The 22,757-nt window shown below is 49.4% G+C and overlaps 1 protein-coding gene across 1 annotated transcript; it reads left to right on the top strand.

Annotated features, from left to right (window-relative positions):
* Window positions 1–1,080: 1,080 nt before the first annotated feature.
* LOC306961008 (piggyBac transposable element-derived protein 4-like) lies at window positions 1,081–4,656 on the top strand (the record flags this gene model as incomplete). The annotated part of the gene is made up of 4 exons (XM_079553617.1): window positions 1,081–1,119; window positions 3,163–3,685; window positions 3,861–4,243; window positions 4,297–4,656. 4 exons carry the CDS (start codon window positions 1,081–1,083, stop codon window positions 4,654–4,656), a joined length of 1,305 nt encoding a protein of 434 aa, XP_079409743.1.
* Window positions 4,657–22,757: the final 18,101 nt, after the last annotated feature.

Here is a 22,757-nt window from a genome sequence, read left to right as displayed (position 1 = left end):
GTTCCTTAAAGTGAGTGTTTTCAGCGAGAGAACGCGTTTGCAGTCATAATAACAGAGATTGCTGTTTCTCCAAAACCATGAATGCTAGATGGCTGATTCTTTAATATGTTACACAGGGTCCCACCCCGTACAAGATACCAAGGCTTGGTCAAGTTTGATCACACAGTTTTTCCACAAAGTCATTTTCAAGTTTCTGAATAACTGTCAGTTTTCTCAGGTTTCACTCATGAAAACAACTCAAAACCACACTTTTGTTGACTGGGATGTTCATCCCTGACACTGACTCTGCATATGAGATGGTTTTCCATTGTGGCAATGCAAAAAGCTGGAAGTTCCTTAAAGTGAGTGTTTTCAGCGAGAAAACGCGTTTGCGGCCATAATAACAGAGATTGCTGTTTCTCCAAAACCATGAATGCTAGATGGCTGATTCTTTAGTATGTTATACAGGGTCCCACCCCGTACAAGATACCAAGGTTTGGTCAAGTTTGATCACACAGTTTTTCCACAAAGTCACTTTCAAGTTTCTGAATAACTGTCAGTTTTCTCAGGTTTCACTTATGAAAACAACTCAAAACCACACTTTTGTTGACTGGGATGTTCATCCCTGACACTGACTCTGCATATGAGATGGTTTTCCATTGTGACACTGCAAAAAGCTGGAAGTTCCTCAAAGTGAGTGTTCTCAGCGAGAGAACGCGTTTGCGGCCATAAAAACAGAGATTGCTGTTTCTCCAAAACCATGAATGCTAGATAGCTGATTCTTTAGTATGTTATACAGGGTCCCACCCCGTACAAGATACCAAGGTTAGGTCAAGTTTGATCACACAGTTTTTCCACAAAGTCACTTTCAAGTTTCTGAATAACTGTCAGTTTTCTCAGGTTTCCCTTATGTAAACAACTCAAAAACATACTTTGTTGATTGGGATGTTCATCCCTGACACTGACTCTGCATATGAGATGGTTTTCCATTGTGAGAATGCAAAAAGCTGGAAGTTCCTTAAAGTGAGTGTTTTCAGCGAGAGAACGCGTTTGCAGTCATAATAACAGAGATTGCTGTTTCTCCAAAACCATGAATGCTAGATGGCTGATTCTTTAATATGTTACACAGGGTCCCACCCCGTACAAGATACCAAGGCTTGGTCAAGTTTGATCACACAGTTTTTCCACAAAGTCATTTTCAAGTTTCTGAATAACTGTCAGTTTTCTCAGGTTTCACTCATGAAAACAACTCAAAACCATACTTTCGTTGACTGGGATGTTCATCCCTGACACTGACTCTGCATATGAGATGGTTTTCCATTGTGACAATGCAAAAAGCTGGAAGTTCCTTAAAGTGAGTGTTCTCAGCGAGAGAACGCGTTTGCGGCCATAAAAACAGAGATTGCTGTTTCTCCAAAACCATGAATGCTAGATGGCTGATTCTTTAGTATGTTATACAGGGTCCCAGCCCGTACAAGATACCAAGGTTTGGTCAAGTTTGATCACACAGTTTTTACACAAAGTCATTTTCAAGTTTCTGAATAACTGTCAGTTTTCTCAGGTTTCACTCATGAAAACTACTCAAAACCATACTTTGTTGACTGGGATGTTCAGCCCTGACACTGACTCTGCAAATGAGATGGTTTTCCATTGTGACAATGCAAAAAGCTGGAAGTTCCTTAAAGTGAGTGTTCTCAGCGAGACAACATAATAACAGAGATTGCTTTTTCTCCAAAACTATGAATGCTAGATGGCTGATTCTTTAGTATGTTATACAGGGTCCCACTTCGTACAAGATACCAAGGTTTGGTCAAGTTTGATCACACAGTTTTTCCACAAAGTCACTTTCAAGTTTCTGAATAACTGTCAGTTTTCTCAGGTTTCACTTATGAAAACAATTCAAAACAATACTTTGTTGACTGGGATGTTCATCCCTGACACTGACTCTGCATATGAGATGGTTTTCCATTGTGACAATGCAAAAAGCTGGAAGTTCCTTAAAGTGAGTGTTCTCAGCGAGAGAACATAATAACAGAGATTGCTGTTTCTCCAAAACCATGAATGCTAGTTGGGTATGTGGAGTCTCTGGGGTCTGTGGGGTCTCTGGAGTCTGTGGAGATATTTGGGGTCTTTGGAGTCCGTGGGGTCCGTGGAGCTCTGTGGGGTCTTTTTAGTCCGTGGGGTCTGTGGAGTGTCAGAGGTCTGTGGGGTCTGTTGAGTCTGTGGGGTCTGTGGGGTCTGTGGAACTCTGTGGGGTCTGTGGAACTCTTTGGGGTCTGTGGGGTCTGTGGGGTCAATGGAGCTCTTTGGGGTCTGTGGAGTCTGTGGGGTCTGTGGAGTCTGTGGAGCTCTTTGGGGTCTGTGAAGTCTTTGGAGCTCTTTGGGGTCTGTGGAGTCTGTGGGGTCTGTGGAGTCTGTGGAGCTCTTTGGGGTCTGTGAAGTCTGTGTGGTCTGTGGAGCTCAGTGTGGTCTGTTGAATCTGTGGAGGTCTTTGGGGTCTGTGGAGTCTGTGGGGTCTGTGGAATCTTTGGAGCTATGTGGGGTCTGTGAAGTCTGTTTGGTCTGTGGAGCTCTGTGTGGTCTGTTGAGTGTGTGGGGTCTGTGGAGTCCATGGGGTCTGTTGATTCCGTGGGGTCTGTGGAGTCAGCGGGCTCTGTGGGCTCTGTGGGGTCTGTGGAGTCTGTGTATCTCTGCGGGGTCTGTGGAGTCTGTTTGGTCCGTGGAGCTCCATGGGGTCTGTGGAGTCTGTTTGGTCTGTGTTGTCTCTGGGGTATGTGGGGTCTGTGGAGTCAGTGGAGCTCTGTGGCGTCTGTGGAGTCTGTGGGGTCCGTGGAGCTCTGTGGGTTCTTTTGAGTCTGTGGGGTCTGTGGAGGCTATGGGGTCTGTGGGGTCTGTGGAGCTCTGTGGGGTCTGTGGAGCATGTGGTGTCAATGGAGTCTGTGGGTTCTGTGGGGTATATGGAGCTCTGTCGGGTCCGTGGAGTCTGTGGGGTCTGTGGAGTCTCTGGAGCTCTTTGGGGTCTTTGAAGTCTGTGTGGTCTGTGGAGCTCTGTGTGGTCTGTTGAGTCTGTGGGGTCTTTGGAATCTATGGGGTCTGTGGGGTCTGTGGAGCTCTGTGGCGTCTGTCGAGTTTCTGGTGTCTGTGGGGTCTGTGGAGTGTGTGTGGTCTGTGGGGTCCTTGGAGCCTTACGTGCGACACGGCAGCAGCGGCAGCGGAGAAGGAGAGCGGGTGCGCGCCGCCGAGGCAGACGCCGGACCCACGGCCGAAGCCAAAGCGCGGGTGCGAGACATTTCTTCAGCTTTCCAGACGTTCATAACCCCTCGGATCGAAAACTTAATATGCCGAGAGACGAACCGCGAGGCCCGACGCAAACATGGAGACGAGTGGAAGGACGCGGTCGAACTGCGCGCTTACGTCGGCTTGCTCGTTTTGGCCGGAGTGTTCCGCTCCCGCGGCGAGGCCACGGCCAGCCTGTGGCACTCGGAAAATGGCCGGGCGATATTCCGCGCCACCATGACGCAGAAAAGGTTTCACAGGCTCTCCAAACTCTTGAGGTTCGACGATCGCAGCACGACAGCCGAGAGGCGCGCCTCGGACAAATTCGCTCTCATAAGAGAGTTGTGGGACATGTGGTGCGAGGAGCTCCCATCGCTGTACAACCCGGGGTCCCAAATTACCGTGGACGAACAGCTTATTCCCTTCAAGGGTATTTTTTTTAATTTTTTAATTTTATTTTTTTTCCATCTGTTTTGTAAAAACTTATATCGGTTCTCTTCTTTTTGCGCACTTTGCATGTTTTATTTTGTTTTGTTTTCGCTAGGTTTACAAAATTAAGACAACATATTTTTATTTTTATGTTTTTTTCTTCTCTTCTTTTCCAGGTCGCAGTTCGTTCAGGCAGTACATGCCCAAGAAACCGGCCAGGTACGGGATAAAATTCTGGGTGGCCAGCGACGCCAGATCGAGCTACGCCTGGAAAATACAGGTCTATACCGGCAAAAAACCGGACGGCGCGCGGCAGCCGGAGAGGAACCTGTCCACTCGGGTCGTCCTGGACGTGACCCAGGGGCTGAGCGGACGCAACGTCACCTGCGACAACTTTTTCACCTCCTACAAACTGGGGCAGCTGCTCAGGGCCCGGAACAACACCCTGGTGGGGACGATTCGAAAGAACAGACTCGAGCTGCCCAGGGAGCTGCTCTCCGGGACCCGCGACAGGAGCATTTTTTCGTCCCAGTTCGCCTTCGCGCCCGACGCGACCCTGGTTTCAATTCTTTCGTGCTGTGGCAGGAGCTCAATCCCGACTGGATGCCTCAGAGGAGAAACAAACGCAGGGTGTTTCTGGAGCGGCTGGGCAAAGATCTCGTGCGCGGCCACGTGGAAAGGAGGGCCGCACTGCCCCGCACTCGAGCGTCCGCGGAGATCGTGAGAGAGCACCGCGCGGAGCGGTGGCAAAGGCAACGGGAGCGTGAGCCCGGCGGCGGAGGCAGAGGCGGAGGAGGAGGAGGAGGAGGAGGAGGAGGAGGGCAAACCCGAGGCCCAGGCGGCGCCCCGGACAACGCACGGGTCGAGCCTGACAAGAGGAAGAGGTGTCAACTTTGCCCCCCGAAGAAGGACCGCAAAACTTCCACACGATGCTTTCGCTGCGGTACGTACATTTGCGGAGGGTGCAGCTGAGCGCACTGCTCGCACTGCGCGGCTCTCTTGGATCCAGCGCGCGCCGACTCGGACGAGCACGATGAGTAATGTTCAAACAAACAGCGGGTTCTCGTCTTCCCCTTTTTTTTGGTTTATTTTATTGTTTTGTTTTTTGTGGAGAGGAATAACCAATAAAAAAACAATAAAAAAATTGTACTGAAAGAAAATCAACATTTGTGTTTGTGTGTTTGTTATTGTTATTATTCAGAGTAGAATATACTCGTGAGCGTGATGCTGAGGCAAACGCATTGAAGCGGATGAAAAACGTCTGGGCTGCTGAAATACATTCAGGTGGATGAAATAATGTGGATCGTATGAACCCTGAGAAATGAGAAAAAAACAACAACAACACAAGTCACAATTCATTTTGTTTTATTTCAATTACAATAACATTTTTTTTGTCTTTGTTTTTTACTGTGACACTATTTTACAACAATAACTATGCAAGCGTTACAGTATACTAAGGCGTTTATATCCGTTTCGGACGATTTATTATTATAATAATTTTTTTATTTTTACTTTTTTTTTTTTTTTTTCCGCATCACTTGCGACTCAAGGTAACAAGATTTTCATCTCGAGACGTTTGCCGAGCTCCTCCCTCATCTCTTCGCAGCGGCTCTCGTGCCCCTTAGGGTGATCGGCCGCGCAGACCATGCAGCGCCTGGCCGATGCCCAGGTCTCTGTCGCGTTGTTACGGTTTCGACAGAATGGCGCGTAAACTTCAGGGAAAGCCAAATATCCCTTTCGAAATCTCTCTTGCCCCAGGATGACCATCATTTTCTGTCTGTCCCTTTTGAATTTCTCCTCGAGGTAGGAGCAGCTGAGGCAGTCCCAGGTGTCCAGTACGTGGACCATGTTCGCGGACTCCCAGAGCGCGCTCACTTCCTGGCTAAAAGACCCGGGGCTAGACTTCTCTCCGCTCGGGGTGAACAGATACTCTTCGAAAACGCGAGGCCGCAATCCTGGCACTCGAAGGTGTCGAACTTGCCCTCGACGTGCGTCAAGCGGTAGCGTTCCGCCATCTCCGCGTGAGAAAGCTGAGAAAGTGGAGAATACGCCTTTTTTTTTGAAGAGTGAGTGGATGAGGATGAGGATGAGGAGGAAGACGATGAGCAAGAGAGGGGGGAGAAGGATGAGGACGGCGCTCCGTTACCCGGGGAAGCGCCGTGTACAAAGTGACAGCGTGAGCCGTACTGGCAAAAACCTGTGACGTTGAAAGCGCGACAGAGCTCCGTTTTGTACTTTGAGTGGCGGGACGCGCTCCTCAGCTCGCCGCTGCTGTGCGCAAAGCGGCATTTGGCTCCGTATTTACAGAAACCGTCCAGTTCGAAAGTTCGACACAGCTCGGTTTTGTAGCGCTGGAGGGTGAACATCTTCGAGCTGAACCCGGACTCCGGCTCCACGTCGATCGCGAAGGGCGCTCCGCCGTTCTCATTGAAACCTAGGGGGTTGTTCATCGCGTTCCAGTTACACGCCGCTTACTGTTTGAGTTCCGCTGTAAATGTGAGTTTAATATATTCTAGGGTCAACCCGGCAAGTTTGTCCCCACGCCGAGAGCTCCCTGACCTGATTCGGCTGCCCGGCGAGGAGAGAGACACACACACATGATGAAGATGGAAAAAATAAATAAAAATAAAAAATAAATAAAATGTAAATAAAAAATATGCGTGAGCATGATGGGGGGTCAGCGTTTTTGTTGTTGTTGAAAAACGTTGATGCTGATGAAACAGTGAAAGGCGGATGAAAAACGTGCCCGGAGACGTCTGAGCTGCCGCCGCCGCCGCCGTCAGGCAGCTCTACGCACGGGGGACAAACGTGTCGAGCTGACCCTGAAATATACTCCTGAGCATGACGGCTCTACGCGCGTGGCACAAACGTGTCAGGCTGACCCTAAAAATGTACTCCTGAGCATGACGCTGGGGACAAACAGCTCTCCGCGCGGGGCACAAACGTGTCAGGCTGACCCTAAAAATGTACTCCTGAGCATGACGCTGGGGACAAACAGCTCTCCGCGCGGGGCACAAACGTGTCGGGCTGACCCTGAAATATACTCCTGAGCATGACGCTGGGGACAAACAGCTCTCCGCACGGAGCACAAACGTGTCAGGCTGACCCTGAAATATACTCCTGAGCATGACGCTGGGGACAAACAGCTCTCCGCGCGGGGCACAAACGTGTCAGGCTGACCCCTAAAATATACTCCTGAGCATGACGCTGGGGACAAACAGCTCTCCGCGCGGGGCACAAACGTGTCAGGCTGACCCCTAAAATATACTCCTGAGCATGATGCGGGGGACAAACGTGTCAGGCTGACCCTAAAAATGTACTCATGAGCATGACGCTGGGGACAAACAGCTCTCCGCGCGGGGCACAAACGTGTCAGGCTGACCCTAAAAATATACTCCTGAGCATGACGGCTCTCCGCGCGGGGCACAAACGTGTCAGGCTGAAACCTAAAATATACTCCTGAGCATGACGCTGGGGACAAACAGCTCTCTGCGCGGGGCACAAACGTGTCAGGCTGACCTAAAAATGTACTCCTGAGCCTGACGCGGACGGCTCTCCACGCGGGGCACAAACGTGTCAGGCTGACCCTAAAATATACTCCTGAGCATGACGCGGACGGCTCTCCGCGCGGGGCACAAACGTGTCAGGCTGACCCTAAAAATATACTCCTGAGCATGACGCTGGGGACAAACAGCTCTCCGCGCGGGGCACAAACGTGTCAGGCTGACCCTAAAAATATACTCCTGAGCATGACGCTGGGGACAAACAGCTCTCCGCGCGGGGCACAAACGTGTCAAGCTGACCCTAAAATATACTCCTGAGCATGACGGCTCTCCGCGCGGGGCACAAACGTGTCAGGCTGACCCTAAAATGTACTCCTGAGCATGACGCGGACGGCTCTCCACGCGGGGCACAAACGTGTCGGGCTGACCCTGAAATATACTCCTGAGCATGACGCTGGGGACAAACAGCTCTCCGCGCGGAGCACAAACGTGTCAGGCTGACCTAAAAATGTACTCCTGAGCCTGACGCGGACGGCTCTCCATGCGGGGCACAAACGTGTCAGGCTGACCCTAAAATATACTCCTGAGCATGACGCGGACGGCTCTCCGCGCGGGGCACAAACGTGTCAGGCTGACCCTAAAAATATACTCATGAGCATGACGCTGGGGACAAACAGCTCTCCGCGCGGGGCACAAACGTGTCAGGCTGACCCTAAAAATATACTCCTGAGCATGACGCTGGGGACAAACAGCTCTCCGCGCGGGGCACAAACGTGTCAGGCTGACCCTAAAAATATACTCCTGAGCATGACGCTGGGGACAAACAGCTCTCCGCGCGGGGCACAAACGTGTCAGGCTGACCCTAAAAATATACTCTTGAGCATGACGCTGGGGACAAACAGCTCTCCGCGCGGGGCACAAACGTGTCAAGCTGACCCTAAAATATACTCCTGAGCATGACGGCTCTCCGCGCGGGGCACAAACGTGTCAGGCTGACCCTAAAATATACTCATGAGCATGACGCTGGAGACAAACAGCTCTCCGCGCGGGGCACAAACGTGTCAGGCTGACCCTAAAAATGTAATCCTGAGCATGACGCTGGAGACAAACAGCTCTCCGCGCGGGGCACAAACGTGTCAGGCTGACCCTAAAATATACTCATGAGCATGACGCGGACGGCTCTCCACGCGGGGCACAAACGTGTCAGGCTGACCCTAAAATGTACTCCTGAGCATGACGCTGGAGACAAACAGCTCTCCGCGCGGGGCACAAACGTGTCAGGCTGACCCTAAAAATGTACTCCTGAGCATGACGCGGACGGCTCTCCACGCGGGGCACAAACGTGTCAGGCTGAACCTAAAATATACTCCTGAGCATGTCGCGGACGGCTCTCCGCGCGGGGCACAAACGTGTCAGGCTGACCCTAAAATATACTCCTGAGCATGATGCGGGGGACAAACGTGTCGAGCTGACCCTAAAATATACTCCTGGGCATGACGCGGAGGGCTCTCCGCGCGGGGCACAAACGTGTCAGGCTGACCCTAAAATATACTCCTGAGCATGACGGCTCTCCGCGCGGGGCACAAACGTGTCGAGCTGACCCTAAAATATACTCCTGAGCATGACGAGGGGGACAAACAGCTCTCCACGCGGGGCACAAACGTGTCGGGTTGACCCCAACGAGGGCAACACAAGGGTTAAGGAACTTACAGCTTTTATGCATTGTCACAATGGAAAACCATCTCATATGCAGAGTCAGTGTCAGGGATGAACATCCCAGTCAACAAAGTATGTTTTTGAGTGGTTTTCATAAGTGAAACCTGAGAAAACTGACAGTTATTCAGAAACTTGAAAGTGACTTTGTGGAAAAACTGTGTGATCAAACTTGACCAAACCTTGGTATCTTGTACGGGGTGGGACCCTGTATAACATACTAAAGAATCAGCCATCTAGCATTCATGGTTTTGGAGAAACAGCAATCTCTGTTATTATGGCCGCAAACGCGTTCTCTCGCTGAAAACACTCACTTTATGGAACTTCCAGCTTTTTTGCATTGTCACAATGGAAAACCATCTCATATGCAGAGTCAGTGTCAGGGATGAACATCCCAGTCAACAAAAGTGTGGTTTTGAGTTGTTTTCCTAAGTGAAACCTGAGAAAACTGACAGTTATTCAGAAACTTGAAATTGACTTTGTGGAAAAACTGTGTGATCAAACTTGACCAAACCTTGGTATCTTGTACGGGGTGGGACCCTGTATAACATACTAAAGAATCAGCCATCTAGCATTCATGGTTTTGGAGAAACAGCAATCTCTGTTATTATGGCCGCAAACGCGTTCTCTCGCTGAAAACACTCACTTTAAGGAACTTACAGCTTTTTTGCATTGTCACAATGGAAAACCATCTCATATGCAGAGTCAGTGTCAGGAATGAACATCCCAGTCAACAAAAGTGTGGTTTTGAGTTGTTTTCATAAGTGAGACCTGAGAAAACTGACAGTTATTCAGAAACTTGAAAGTGACTTTGTGGAAAAACTGTGTGATCAAACTTGACCAAACCTTGGTATCTTGTACGGGGTGGGACCCTGTATAACATACTAAAGAATCAGCCATCTAGCATTCATGGTTTTGGAGAAACAGCAATCTCTGTTATTATGGCCGCAAACGCGTTCTCTCGCTGAGTACACTCACTTTTAAGGAACTTCCAGCTTTTTGCAGTGTCACAATGGAAAACCATCTCATATGCAGAGTCAGTGTCAGGGATGAACATCCCAGTCAACAAAGTATGGTTTTGAGTTGTTTTCATAAGTGAAACCTGAGAAAACTGACAGTTATTCAGAAACTTGAAAATGACTTTGTGGAAAAACTGTGTGATCAAACTTTACCAAACCTTGGTATCTTGTACGGGCTGGGACCCTGTATAACATACTAAAGAATCAGCCATCTAGCATTCATGGTTTTGGAGAAACAGCAATCTCTGTTTTTATGGCCGCAAACGCGTTCTCTCGCTGAGAACACTCACTTTAAGGAACTTCCAGCTTTTTGCAGTGTCACAATGGAAAACCATCTCATATGCAGAGTCAGTGTCAGGGATGAACATCCCAGTCAACAAAGTATGGTTTTGAGTTGTTTTCATAAGTGAAACCTGAGAAAACTGACAGTTATTCAGAAACTTGAAAATGACTTTGTGGAAAAACTGTGTTATCAAACTTGACCAAACCTTGGTATCTTGTACGGGGTGGGACCCTGTATAACATACTAAAGAATCAGCCATATAGCATTCATGGTTTTGGAGAAACAGCAATCTCGTTTTTTATGGCCGCAAACGCGTTATCTCGCTGAAAACACTCGCTTTGAGGAACTCTCAGCTTTTTGCATTGTCACAGCGGAAAACCTCGTCATCAGCAGATTCGGTGTCAGGGATGAACATCCCAGTCAAAGGAAGTATGGTTTTGGGTTGTTTTCATAAGTGAGACCTGAGAAAACTGACGGTTATTCACAAATTTTAAACTGACTTTGTGGAAAAACTGTGTGATCAAACTTGACCAAACCTTGGTTTCTTGTACCTGGTGGGACCCTCTATAACATACTAAAGAATCAGCCTTCTAGCATTCATGGTTTTGGAGAAACAGCAATCTCGTTTTTTATGGCCGCAAACGTGTTCTCTCGCTGAGAACACTCGCTTTGAGGAACTCTCAGCTTTTTGCATTGTCACAGCGGAAAACCTCGTCATCAGCAGATTCGGTGTCAGGGATGAACATCCCAGTCAAAGGAAGTATGGTTTTGGGTTGTTTTCATAAGTGAGACCTGAGAAAACTGACGGTTACTCAGAAATTTGAAACTGACTTTGTGGAAAAACTGTGTGAACAAACTTGACCAAACCTTGGTTTCTTGTACCTGGTGGGACCCTGTATAACATACTAAAGAATCAGCCTTCTAGCATTCATGGTTTTGGAGAAACAGCAATCTCGTTTTTTATGGCCGCAAATGCGTTCTCTCGCTGAGAACACTCGCTTTGAGGAACTCTCAGCTTTTTGCATTGTCACAGCGGAAAACCTCGTCATCAGCAGATTCGGTGTCAGGGATGAACATCCCAGTCAAAGGAAGTATGGTTTTGGGTTGTTTTCATAAGTGAGACCTGAGAAAACTGACGGTTATTCAGAAATTTGAAACTGACTTTGTGGAAAAACTGTGTGATCAAACTTGACCAAACCTTGGTTTCTTGTACCTGGTGGGACCCTGTATAACATACTAAAGAATCAGCCTTCTAGCATTCATGGTTTTGGAGAAACAGCAATCTCGTTTTTTATGGCCGCAAACGCGTTCTCTTACTGAGAACACTCACTTTGAGGAACTCTCAGCTTTTTGCATTGTCACCAGCGGAAAACCATATCATCAGCAGATTCAGTGTCAGGGATGAACATCCCAGTCAAAGGAAGTATGGTTTTGGGTTGTTTTCATAAGTGATACCTGAGAAAACTGACGGTTACTCAGAAATTTGAAACTGACTTTGTGGAAAAACTGTGTGATCAAACTTGACCAAACCTTGGTTTCTTGTACCTGGCGGGACCCTGTATAACATACTAAAGAATCAGCCTTCTAGCATTCATGGTTTTGGAGAAACAGCAATCTCGGTTTTTATGGCCGCAAACGCGTTCTCTCGCTGAGAACACTCGCTTTGAGGAACTCTCAGCTTTTTGCATTGTCACCAGCGGAAAACCATATCATCAGCAGATTCAGTGTCAGGGATGAACATCCCAGTCAAAGGAAGTATGGTTTTGGGTTGTTTTCATAAGTGATACCTGAGAAAACTGACAGTTACTCAGAAATTTGAAACTGACTTTGTGGAAAAACTGTGTGATCAAACTTGACCAAACCTTGGTTTCTTGTACCTGGTGGGACCCTGTATAAACATACTAAAGAATAAGCCTTCTAGCATTCATGGTTTTGGAGAAACAGCAATCTCGTTTTTTATGGCCGCAAATGCGTTATCTCGCTGAAAACACTCGCTTTGAGGAACTCTCAGCTTTTTGCATTGTCACAGCGGAAAACCTCGTCATCAGCAGATTCGGTGTCAGGGATGAACATCCCAGTCAAAGGAAGTATGGTTTTGGGTTGTTTTCATAAGTGAGACCTGAGAAAACTGACGGTTATTCAGAAATTTGAAACTGACTTTGTGGAAAAACTGTGTGATCAAACTTGACCAAACCTTGGTTTCTTGTACCTGGTGGGACCCTCTATAACATACTAAAGAATCAGCTTTCTGGCATTCATGGTTTTGGAGAAACAGCAATCACGTTTTTTATGGCCGCAAACGCGTTCTCTCACTGAAAACACTCACTTTGAGGAACTCTCAGCTTTTTGCATTGTCACCAGCGGAAAACCATATCATCAGCAGATTCAGTGTCAGGGATGAACATCCCAGTCAAAGGAAGTATGTTTTTGGGTTGTTTTCATAAGTGATACCTGAGAAAACTGACAGTTATTCAGAAATTTGAAACTGACTTTGTGGAAAAACTGTGTGATCAAACTTGACCAAACCTTGGTTTCTTGTACCTGGTGGGACCCTGTATAACATACTAAAGAATCAGCCATCTAGCATTCGTGGTTTTGGAGAAACAGCAATCTCTGTTTTTATGGCCGCAAACGCGTTGTAGCGACTCAAAGTCCTATTGTTGCTGGAGAGGGAAAAACCTTGGGTTCGGTCTAGTTGTATGACGCGCTGCTTGGGTAGCACAGAAGCACAGAGTTCAACCAAATGCATTTAAGTTGCATTTGCATTTGCATTTGCAACTCTTAGGAATCCATCCAGGAACTGTGGGCAGAGCTTACGAAGGTGACTTGTAGCTTTTACTGGCTGTCCTTTCTCCAGACTTGCCAGTTCCTCTGGAAACGTTCTTTGCTGGCAGTACCTTATAATGGCCAATTCAGCCTTCTCCAAATCCTCCACTGAGAGTCTGTGGGCATCGGTGGTCCTTTCCATTTCCTTGTCCTCAGAGGATTTCTGCTGCTCGTTCGTGAGTACCGACTGTGTAAGCGTCTGGTGTAATTGTCTCCTCTTCTTCGTACAGGACAGAAGCCAGTTTTTAATTCTCAGTATCCACGCCACTGATGTCTTAAGGCGTGTCCAGGAGGAAAAGTACTGGATCAGATACGAAACGGGCTCTTCTTCTGTCTGCACAGCATTCACCACAGCAATTTTCTTCAGCTCGGGATCTTCAGGAGGGAGCTGTCCAAGGTCCTGAGGACTGACAGGCCACTCACTCTCCGGATGTAAAAGAAAGTGAGGTCCTGACAGCCACGTAGCGTGTTTGACAAACGCCTCGACCTTTACCCCTCTGGACGCTATGTCTGCTGGGTTGCAGGCAGTATCCACATACCTCCATTGAGGAGCACTGGAAATTTTCAATATCTGTGAGACCCGGTTAGCCACAAACACTTTATACCGTGAAGTCTCATTTCGAATGTATTTAAGGACTGATTCGCTGTCTGTCCAAAATACTGATTTGACAAGTTCCATCTGCAGCTCCTTCTTCCAGAGCACATCCATTCTGCTTGCCATGGTTGCTGCTATGAGTTCCATCCTGGGAATAGTTACTGTTTTAAGGGGAGCCACACGAGATTTCCCCATCACGAAAGCAGAGTGCAGTTCTGAGTCTTGATTTCTTGATACCAGGTAAGTGACTGTTCCGTATCCATTTTCACTTGCATCGGAAAAATGGTGCAACTGTGCTGTACAGACATCTCCAAAGTGTGGTGGTTTCAAGCACCGGTCCACTTCAAACAGCAGAGGGAGCTGTTGTATTAGCTTTAACCATTGCTTTGCGATGGAGTCAGGAACATGATCATCCCATCCCATTTCTCTCCTGCACAGGTCTCTCATTATCCTTTTGGCAGTTAGAATCACAGGAATGAGCATCCCAAGGGGATCATATATGGAGGCAATGGTCGAGAGCATTCCTCTTCGTGTGAGTGGTCTTTCCTTGATCTGGACTCTGAACTTAAACGTATCCGATTTGATTGACCATTCGACTCCCAGCACTCTCTCCACTTGCACAGAATCAAATTCCATATTCAGCATCTCCATGCCTTTTGCTCTGTGATTTTCAGGGATGACATCCAAGACTGCTGCTCTATTGCTTATCCATTTTGTGAGAGTAAATCCTCCTCTAGAACACAGTGAGACCAACTCCTCATACAGCAACACAGCTTCCTCTTCAGTGGCCACAGATACGAGGCAATCATCTACGTAGAAACAGTGATAGAGCTTTTGTGCAGCTTCTTCTCGGTAGAGATGGCCGTAGTCCTCTGCACACCTTCTGAGGGCATAGTTAACGCAGCTGGGCGATGACATGGCCCCAAACAAATGCACTCTCATCCGGTACTCAGCAGGTGCTTTCTCCATATCACCATCTTGCCACCAGAGGAACCTGAGCAGATCTCGGTCGTTGGGGGTGACCAACACCTGGTGGAACATTGCCTCTACGTCGCCCATTCACTAGCAAGGACTACGCCACAACAAATTGCAGTTTAAGAATTTATTAATGTTTTAAATGTGCCGAATGAAGCTGGGTGAGACTGTGGGTGGGGGCTCCGTCTCGATTGAACCCAGCTCTTCAGGACCCCCCTCCCAGCAGAAGAATCAGGGCTGAAAGATAAAACAGACGTAGAGGGAGGGAGGGTGGGGTCGACAGTTTAGAGCAAACATGAATGAAGAGGCTAGGCCTGGTGTATATATATGGCTTGTGGGTAATTAGAGGCGTGGCCAGGTGAAAGCAGGAGTGGTTGGTATGCAGAAGGTGATTGGCTGAGGCGAGGTCCTGCTCCCGAACCTAGTCAATAAATATTGACTCCATTTCACTAGCAAGGACCACGCCACAACAAATTGCAGTTTAAGAATTTATTAATGTTTTAAATGTGCCGAATGAAGCTGGGTGAGACTGTGGGTGGGGGCTCCGTCTCGATTGAACCCAGCTCTTCAGGACCCCCAAAATGAAGAATTTAAGAACACAAAATTGAATGAGCTTGACGTAGGTCGTCGAGGTTTTGTCGAATGTAAGAGAGATAAGCCCTGGAGGACTAACGGCCGAGGGTCTGGATTTTATGGTCAGAAAGGCCTGCCCTGGCTGCTGAGGACGCGGCCCCGATACGGAATGAATGAATGGAGTAATGCGAAGAGGATATGCCAGATAGGTGGAGGATCTTGCGGAAATGCTTGCTGAACCAGAATCTAAAAGCCATCTTCCCTGCTTCGGTAAGGAACAGGGGATCATGCGAAGAAGCGCTGGAAGCAAAGCGAAGAGTGATGTACTTTAGCAGAGGCTCATATGGGCTGATAGAAGAGTTAAGGCGGAACAGATAGATAGGAAAGGAAGCGCCTAGCTGGTCAGTTTTACTCCTGCGAAGTGAGAAGATGAGCGAGTCAGAGGTATGGATTGAAAGGTCGGATAACCTGGGGTGTATCGACTGGTCATACACACTGGATGTAGGGGCGAACTCGGAGCATCGCTGGAACCCGAAAAAAGCCAAGAGGAACATGCACTCCAAGACGAGGTCAACGGAAGGAGTAAGGTAACCAGAACGTAAAGTGCTTACACAGCGGGCGAGAAGATCAGAGGTGAGTGGTGAGCGCTTAGGTAGTACGCGAGGTTCACTCTTTGTCAATCCTTTGAGCAGCATTGAGATGTGAGAGTGAGACATAGCGGGGCAGTCGGTACCTGTCGTAAGTTTGAAGATGAAATTGATACCGGAGAGATAGGATTGAATGGTAGACGCACGATTATGTCTGGTAGAATGAGCGAACGTAATGAAATTGCAAAGTGTGAGGATATCCATGCTGCCAGGAGGAATTCTATAGTTGCTAAGGAATGACTTGAAACTGTTCCATCCCGTGAGGTATGAAGACAGCGTGGCGGGAGCTAGACCGTTGAGAATGGCTTGTTGAGAGGCGTCGGTCAGATGAGACAAGGCCGGATCTAGGGGTAGACGGTGGCTGAATATGGAGGAACCGGCGTGGGGTGAATGTCGGAGTTCGGCGCCAAGCATCTGAACTTCTGAAAAGCAAAACGAGAGAGAGCGTCGCCAATGGAGTTATGGTGACCAGGGATATGAGCAGCACGAATAACAAACTGATTAGATGCAGAAACGAGGGTGAGCCTTTGCAAGAACTGCGAGATAATGGGGCAGCGAGACCGTCCTTTATTGATGATGTCCACAGCAGCAGAGTTGTCGGAATGAATGAGGATACATCTGCCTTTCCATTCGTGTCCCCAAAGAAGAGCAGAGATGACAATGGGGTAAAACTCGAACACGGCGGAAGACACCTCGGAAGGCCAAGTGTCGGCAAACCAACGCCCTTGGTAGAACCCCCCATACCCGATGGACGGGGCGGCGTCAGTGAAGAGTTGGATATCCTCGGGACAGGATAAGAAGTCGTCATAAAAGAACGACACACAATTCCAGGAATCCAAGAAAGACTTCCACAGGCGCATCTCTGAGCGGCAAGCAGCATCCAGCTCCACGGAGTCATGGAGAGACGAGACCAAAGCCGCCTTGGCCAGCAAACTAGACAAGAATGGCTTGCCTTGAGGAATGATACGGATGGCGTAATTGAGGTGGCCGAGGAGCGCGAGGAGCTGCCGTTTGGAACATTGAACCGTCATAATGAAGTTAGAAAGCAACAACGAAATACGCTGGACTTTCTCTCGGGGAAGAGACGCTTGAAAAGAAACCGAGTCGAGAGTAAAGTAGAAGGAACCCTTCCAGAAGACACCGAAGTACCGCCAAAAATCCGGGCGAATGGGCAAAACCTTGAACGCACTTGTGATGTCGGCCTTTTAAAGCCAAGATCCTCGTCCAGCCAAACGAATCAGAGAGATGGCATTGTCTATAGAGGCATAGCGCATGGAGAAATCCGGGGCAGGAATGAGGCTATTAACGCTGGGGACCGCAGAGCCGTGAGGGGAAGAGTGATCGATAATGAGCCTCTTCTTCCCGGAATATTTGCGGGTAGCGATACCAACCGGGTTAACACGAAAGGTATCGAACGGAGGACGGTCGAAAGGGCCGATCATGAAACCTTCCTTCACCTCCTTGGCCAAAAGAGTGTCGACCGTGGCCGGATCCGCCATGGCAGATTGCAAATTTTTGCAAAGATACGACGTCTCAGGCAGCACGGCGATCCCAGGATGAAAGCCATAGGAAAAACCTCGAACCAGGAAGTGCACAAACTCCCTATCTGGGTGATGTGTCAGGGCCGAAATCAGGGAATTTACCTTAACTGGAGTAGAAGCTGACAAGGCGACTCCGTCGTTGGGTGTGGAGACCGGATTATGAGGGCAGGTGGGCCTGGAATGAGCGCCTACGCAGAAGGAGCAGATGTGGAGAAGCCGACACATGGAGGCAGCGCAGCCGGAGTCATTGAAGTTGTTACAAATCATCCTACCCCCCTGATATAGCAGTGGTCTACCTCGCTTATCGGATCCTTTGACACCGGGAACGCCATTTGATTGGCGAACAAAGGACGCCCGAGGGATGAGGGACGGTGGAGGAGCGGCCGGGGACAGGCGACTGAAAACGGGGTTCTTAGATGAGCCAGATCGTGGACGAAGGGGCGCCACGACAGAGCAGAGGGACGCAGGATGCGAGGGAGCGCCACAAAGGTCGCACGAGAGAGAGGCACGAGCAGCGAAGACTCTGCAGTACAATTCCGAGTCGAGCACCCCCCAGTAGGTACCCTGATTGAACTGCTGCAGTCTGCCGGCTGCCTGGGTAGCGAACAACACGTGGTAGGTGTAGAAACCCGTCCCACCGAAGCGGAACACGAGGTCGAGGACCAGGGCCATGTAGTCGTCCAGTTCGGCCCTGCGAACCGGATACACAGAGCACAGGGTGTCGCGGAACAGCGAAAATGCAATAGCAAACTCCGTGGGGGTAAGGTCCTTGGCCCGAGAAGGAATAGGAAGCGACATGAGGGCAGACAGACCCGAACTAGACTGCAGTTCCCGCGGCTGCTGCGGAGGGGCGGACAGAGAAGGCTGAATCAGAATAGCCAGATCGACGTAAAGGGCGGGGAGAGGGCCGGAGGACAGGGAGGGTGGGGCCTGACTGGGGAGGGCGGGGACTAACTGCATGGATGCGGGAGCGACGGCCGCGGCTAGCCTAGCAAAATTGGCCGCCGGGTCGCCCATGGCTGAAGGGGACGAGGGTGGGGGAGGGGGCGACGGAGGAGGGACGTTGGCGCAGGGAGCAGGAGCACCCTGAGTTGGCAGAAATGAGAGGAGCGAGGACACAAGGTCTGACACTGAGGACCCGTGTACGGGGGCTGGGACTACCTGGATCCCTTGCGGGGGAGCCGAAGATTCAACACCATATTCGGCCAGGCCCCGCCGAGCTGGAGACCTCCGTAGCAAAGCAGAGCCGCCGTGGGAAGACCCTGATGCAGGATGGGACGACAAGTAGAGCCTAAAAAACTTGGATTTATTGTCATAACGACTGAAAGAAACGCCCGCTGTCCTGAGCGCACCCTGCAACTTAACCACTGTCCAGTCCCTGATGTCCCGACTAGAATTGGTTTGCCCCAGCTGGGATGTGCGAGAGGGGCCTTGTGTGGCGTGGCGGGAAGGGTGTGTGTGGGGGGGAGGAGAGGTAGCGCATGTGGCAGCGCGCGTGGCACGTGAATTCCTGGGTGCACCGCGGCGGGGAAAGGTGCTGTGGGGAGAGGGCGAGTGACGTACAGGGGGAGGCGAGGCAGCGCGAGGAGAGACGCGTGCGCGTCCGTTCCCGAGCGCGCTGCTGCTCCGGATTGCCGAGCGGCGGAGGGAGGGGCTGAGAGGGGAAGGCGAGTGACGTGGAGGGGGAAGCGGGGCAAAGACGCGCGCGCGCCTCTTTCTGGGAGCGCTGCGCCGGCCTGGGGGAGATGGACCGTGGGAATGACGTGTAGGAGAGGGAGAAGGGGACGGGGAAGCACGTGGAGAGACGCGCCGGGAGGCGGCGTGAGGGGGAGAAAGGCGGGGGGAAGGGAGCGTTGGCGGGAAGTGAGGGGAACGGGAAGCCCGCGTGGTGTGACTGTTTGAGTGCGTGCTGCGGCCTGTGGAAGCAGGAAGAGGGGAGCGTCGAGGAGGAGCAGACATGGAGGCGGAATCCCGCCGAGAGACCCGAACCGAGCGACGGCTCCATGGCTCGCTGTGGCCGGCTGGTGAGCGGGAGTGAGCCGAGCGTCTCCGGGGGGGAGAGGCGGAGCGACGAGGCCCAGGCTGGCTGCGTCCTGCAGACACCCGGGAGCGCTGGTGAAGACGGCGGCTGAGGATCCTGGGGACAGAATCCCGTGAAGGTGTGGGCGATATAACCTCAGGAGATCCCGATTGAGAGCGTCCTACCGCGCGCACCGGAGAACGCACCGCCGGTGTGCGTGAGGAAACGCTGCGCCGGACAACAGACCCGGTGGACGGGTCAGAATCCGTATCGGGCGGGTTGAGGTCAAGGACTTGCTCTATAGTAGTCATTGTCGACAGTTTAGAGCAAACATGAATGAAGAGGCTAGGCCTGGTGTATATATATGGCTTGTGGGTAATTAGAGGCGTGGCAAGGTGAAAGCAGGAGTGGTTGGTATGCAGAAGGTGATTGGCTGAGGCGAGGTCCTGCTCCCGAACCTAGTCAATAAATATTGACTCCATTTATCACCACCGGTTCCTTCCTGAAACGGGTCACCACACCAATCAAGGAGCTAGTTAGGTCTGGGCCTTGTAGGAGGTGAGCATTTAACGATGTACCTTGACAGCTCGCTCCGCAATCAAACACCACTCTGAGCTTCTTTTTTGTGGGATGATAAACCCCGTGGTGTGGGATATACCATACGTTGCCACTGCCACAATCCAGCTCCTCCTCAGGCACCATCTCTGCATAGCCTTTAGCCACAAGGTCGTTAATAAAGGTGTTATACTCAGTGAAAAAGGTTTGATCATTTTGCAACCTCCTCTTCAGTTGTAATAAGCGCTGTACAACCACTTTCCGATTATTAGGCATTTTAATGTTCCCTTGCTTCAATGGCAAGCTGATCTGATAATGGCCATCCACTTGTTTCACTGTGTTTGTCACCTTTTCCAGGAACTTTTGATCATCTCGTGACAGAGCAGGCATTTCATCCATGGTGCTCTCTGGGAAATCGTTTTTGAATTGCTGCTGCCACAGCTCGTCCAGATTCACAACTGAAACTCTGTTGACAGTTAATTCTGGCTGACTGCAGGCAACCGTCTCTCTGCTGCCGGCTCCAAGTGGTCCATTGACAGTCCATCCCAGCATTGTCCTAGTTGCAAATGGTCCTCCGTTTACACTGCATACCACTTCCAGCGGCTCCAGGGCCCTTGGCACATTTGTCCCGATCAGGAGCTCTATACCAGCGTCAATTTGTGGTAAGTGGACGTGCTTCAGGTGAGGCCATATTTTAATATCCCTTTTTGTAGGAATATTTCCTTTGTACACTGGCATGGATTCCTGTGTGTAGGCCTTCGGCAGCTCCAGAAACTCCTCTCCATCCAGCGCAGCAACTTCGAGCCCAGACACCATGTTGCTTCTCACGACCTTCTCCTGCCCCATCGTCCGGAGAAGTATATTTCCTTTTCTTCCTGTCAGATTGAGCTTGTTCATCAGAGACTCCGTACAAAACACTGCGGTGCTCCCTTGGTCCAGAAATGCAGAAGTTGTGACTGTTTTGCATCCTTTCTTTGATTTGACTTGAACGGGCACAATTGGCAGCTTGCAATCCTGGTCCCCAGCCCCTGTAAGGCCACTCGATATCAGAGTATTGTCAACAGAGACCTCATCACTCCTTTCAGTCTGCATGGCACTATGTGTAGGTTCTTTGTGGAGGACAGTGGGGTGTTTAAGGCTACACTTGGTACAGGAAATCCTTTTGCGGCAGTGCTTGCTCATGTGTCCTTTACACAAGCAACCGAAGCAAATGCCCTTTTCCTTTAGAAAAACAATTTTCTTCTTGTGTGCCATCCTTCCCAACTGCATACACATATCCAGTGCATGTCCTGCTCCACAATAGAGACACGTGTTATGTTCTGGTGCCTTCGCGTCCTTCTTTGCAGACTGTGCCTTCTGCCCTGTGGGACCTACTGTAGTGGCAAAGCTGGCTCCCTTAGAGCGAGGTTGTGACTTTGGTTTGAATGCACCTTTTCCAGTTATTGTGGGGGGGTCTTGAATACTGCCAAAGACTGGATCGGTTAGGATTTTCATTTGCTTTTCAATGAAATCCACAATGTCACTGAACTTTGCTCTCCTTTCCTGACGTTCTTGCAGATCACAAGCTCGGCTCCTCCACTTGTCTCTGAGCTTATAAGGAAGCTTTCTTATAACGTTCAGCATATTGGAGGGCATGTCCAAATCATGCAGGTATTGCACGTCCTCCATAGCATTGCAACAGCCCCGAAGAAACAGGCTATAATCTTGTAGTGCTCTCACATCTTTGTTCTTAATGTCGGCCCATGAGAGGGCTTTATCCATGTATGCTGCAGCAACTTTTTGTTCATTTCCAAAGTGCTCCTTCAATAAAGCTTTTGCTCTCAAGTATCCATTGTCAGGATTGATGTGTTGACAGCTCCTTATCAGTTCTCTGGCATGGCCTTTAGTGTGCTGTTCCATGAAATATATACGATCTGAATTATTGTATGTATTTTTCTCAACACCATTTTCAAATGCATTTATGAAGGTGTGGTACGTTAATGGGTCACCATCGAACACAGGGATCTCTCGCTTTGGCAGAGCGGCGAGGCATTGTTGCTGAATTAAGAGAGTTGTTATTTCATTCTGCGTCTTCATGATTTTACTTGTGTGTTTGAAATGGATCCATGCACAAGCTGGGTATTTGTCAAATCCAGAGGACGCGCTGAACTTTGTCCAGCAGAGAGAGCTGTTGCGTATTTGAGAGCGTATTTCCCGTCATTATTGGTTACATTTTGTTTTACGGGCATTGATGGAATAAATTCTCCTGCATGAACATTGAGAGTTTTCTTAGACTTATTCTTTTCAAAATAAGAATTCATTCCATTAGAGACATGTGATGCTGCTTTTAAAACTTGTGATTCCACTTTTGACATTTGCTTTGATAGCTTTCCACTTGTAGAACTTCTTGTTTTGAGAACGTTCAATGTTGCCACCTTTTCAGCAATTTCCGTTTCTAATTGCAGTTTCTCTTTCCTTTTTCTTAATCTTTCTTCTTCTTCTTCCAGTGAGTGTCTTTCTTCCAACAACTTTTGTCGTGCACCCAAAGCAGCAAGCTCCGCTTCAGTGTTTAAACGTGCAGAAGAAGTGGTAGACGATCTGGACAGTGAAATACGTGTTCCAATATTTGAAGCACTGTCTGAAGGTTTCAGTTCATCAGCAGTTTCCCTTGAGTTCAAACAATGTTCATTTACTCCATTGGTTTCATTTGTTCTTCCGCCAGGGCTTCCGTTTGTTTCAAATACACCTTGTTCGTTTGCATCAGGTTCACATTCATCGAGCCACTTTTGAACATTTTTTTTAAATGTTTCACTGTATGTCATTACGCTCGAAAACCATTCCGTT

This window comes from Gobius niger (genome assembly GCF_951799975.1).
Source record: "Gobius niger genome assembly, chromosome: 3".
Lineage (NCBI taxonomy): Eukaryota > Metazoa > Chordata > Actinopteri > Gobiiformes > Gobiidae > Gobius > Gobius niger.
Note: the sequence above shows the minus strand (reverse complement) of the source record. Positions and strands in the feature narration are given on the sequence as shown.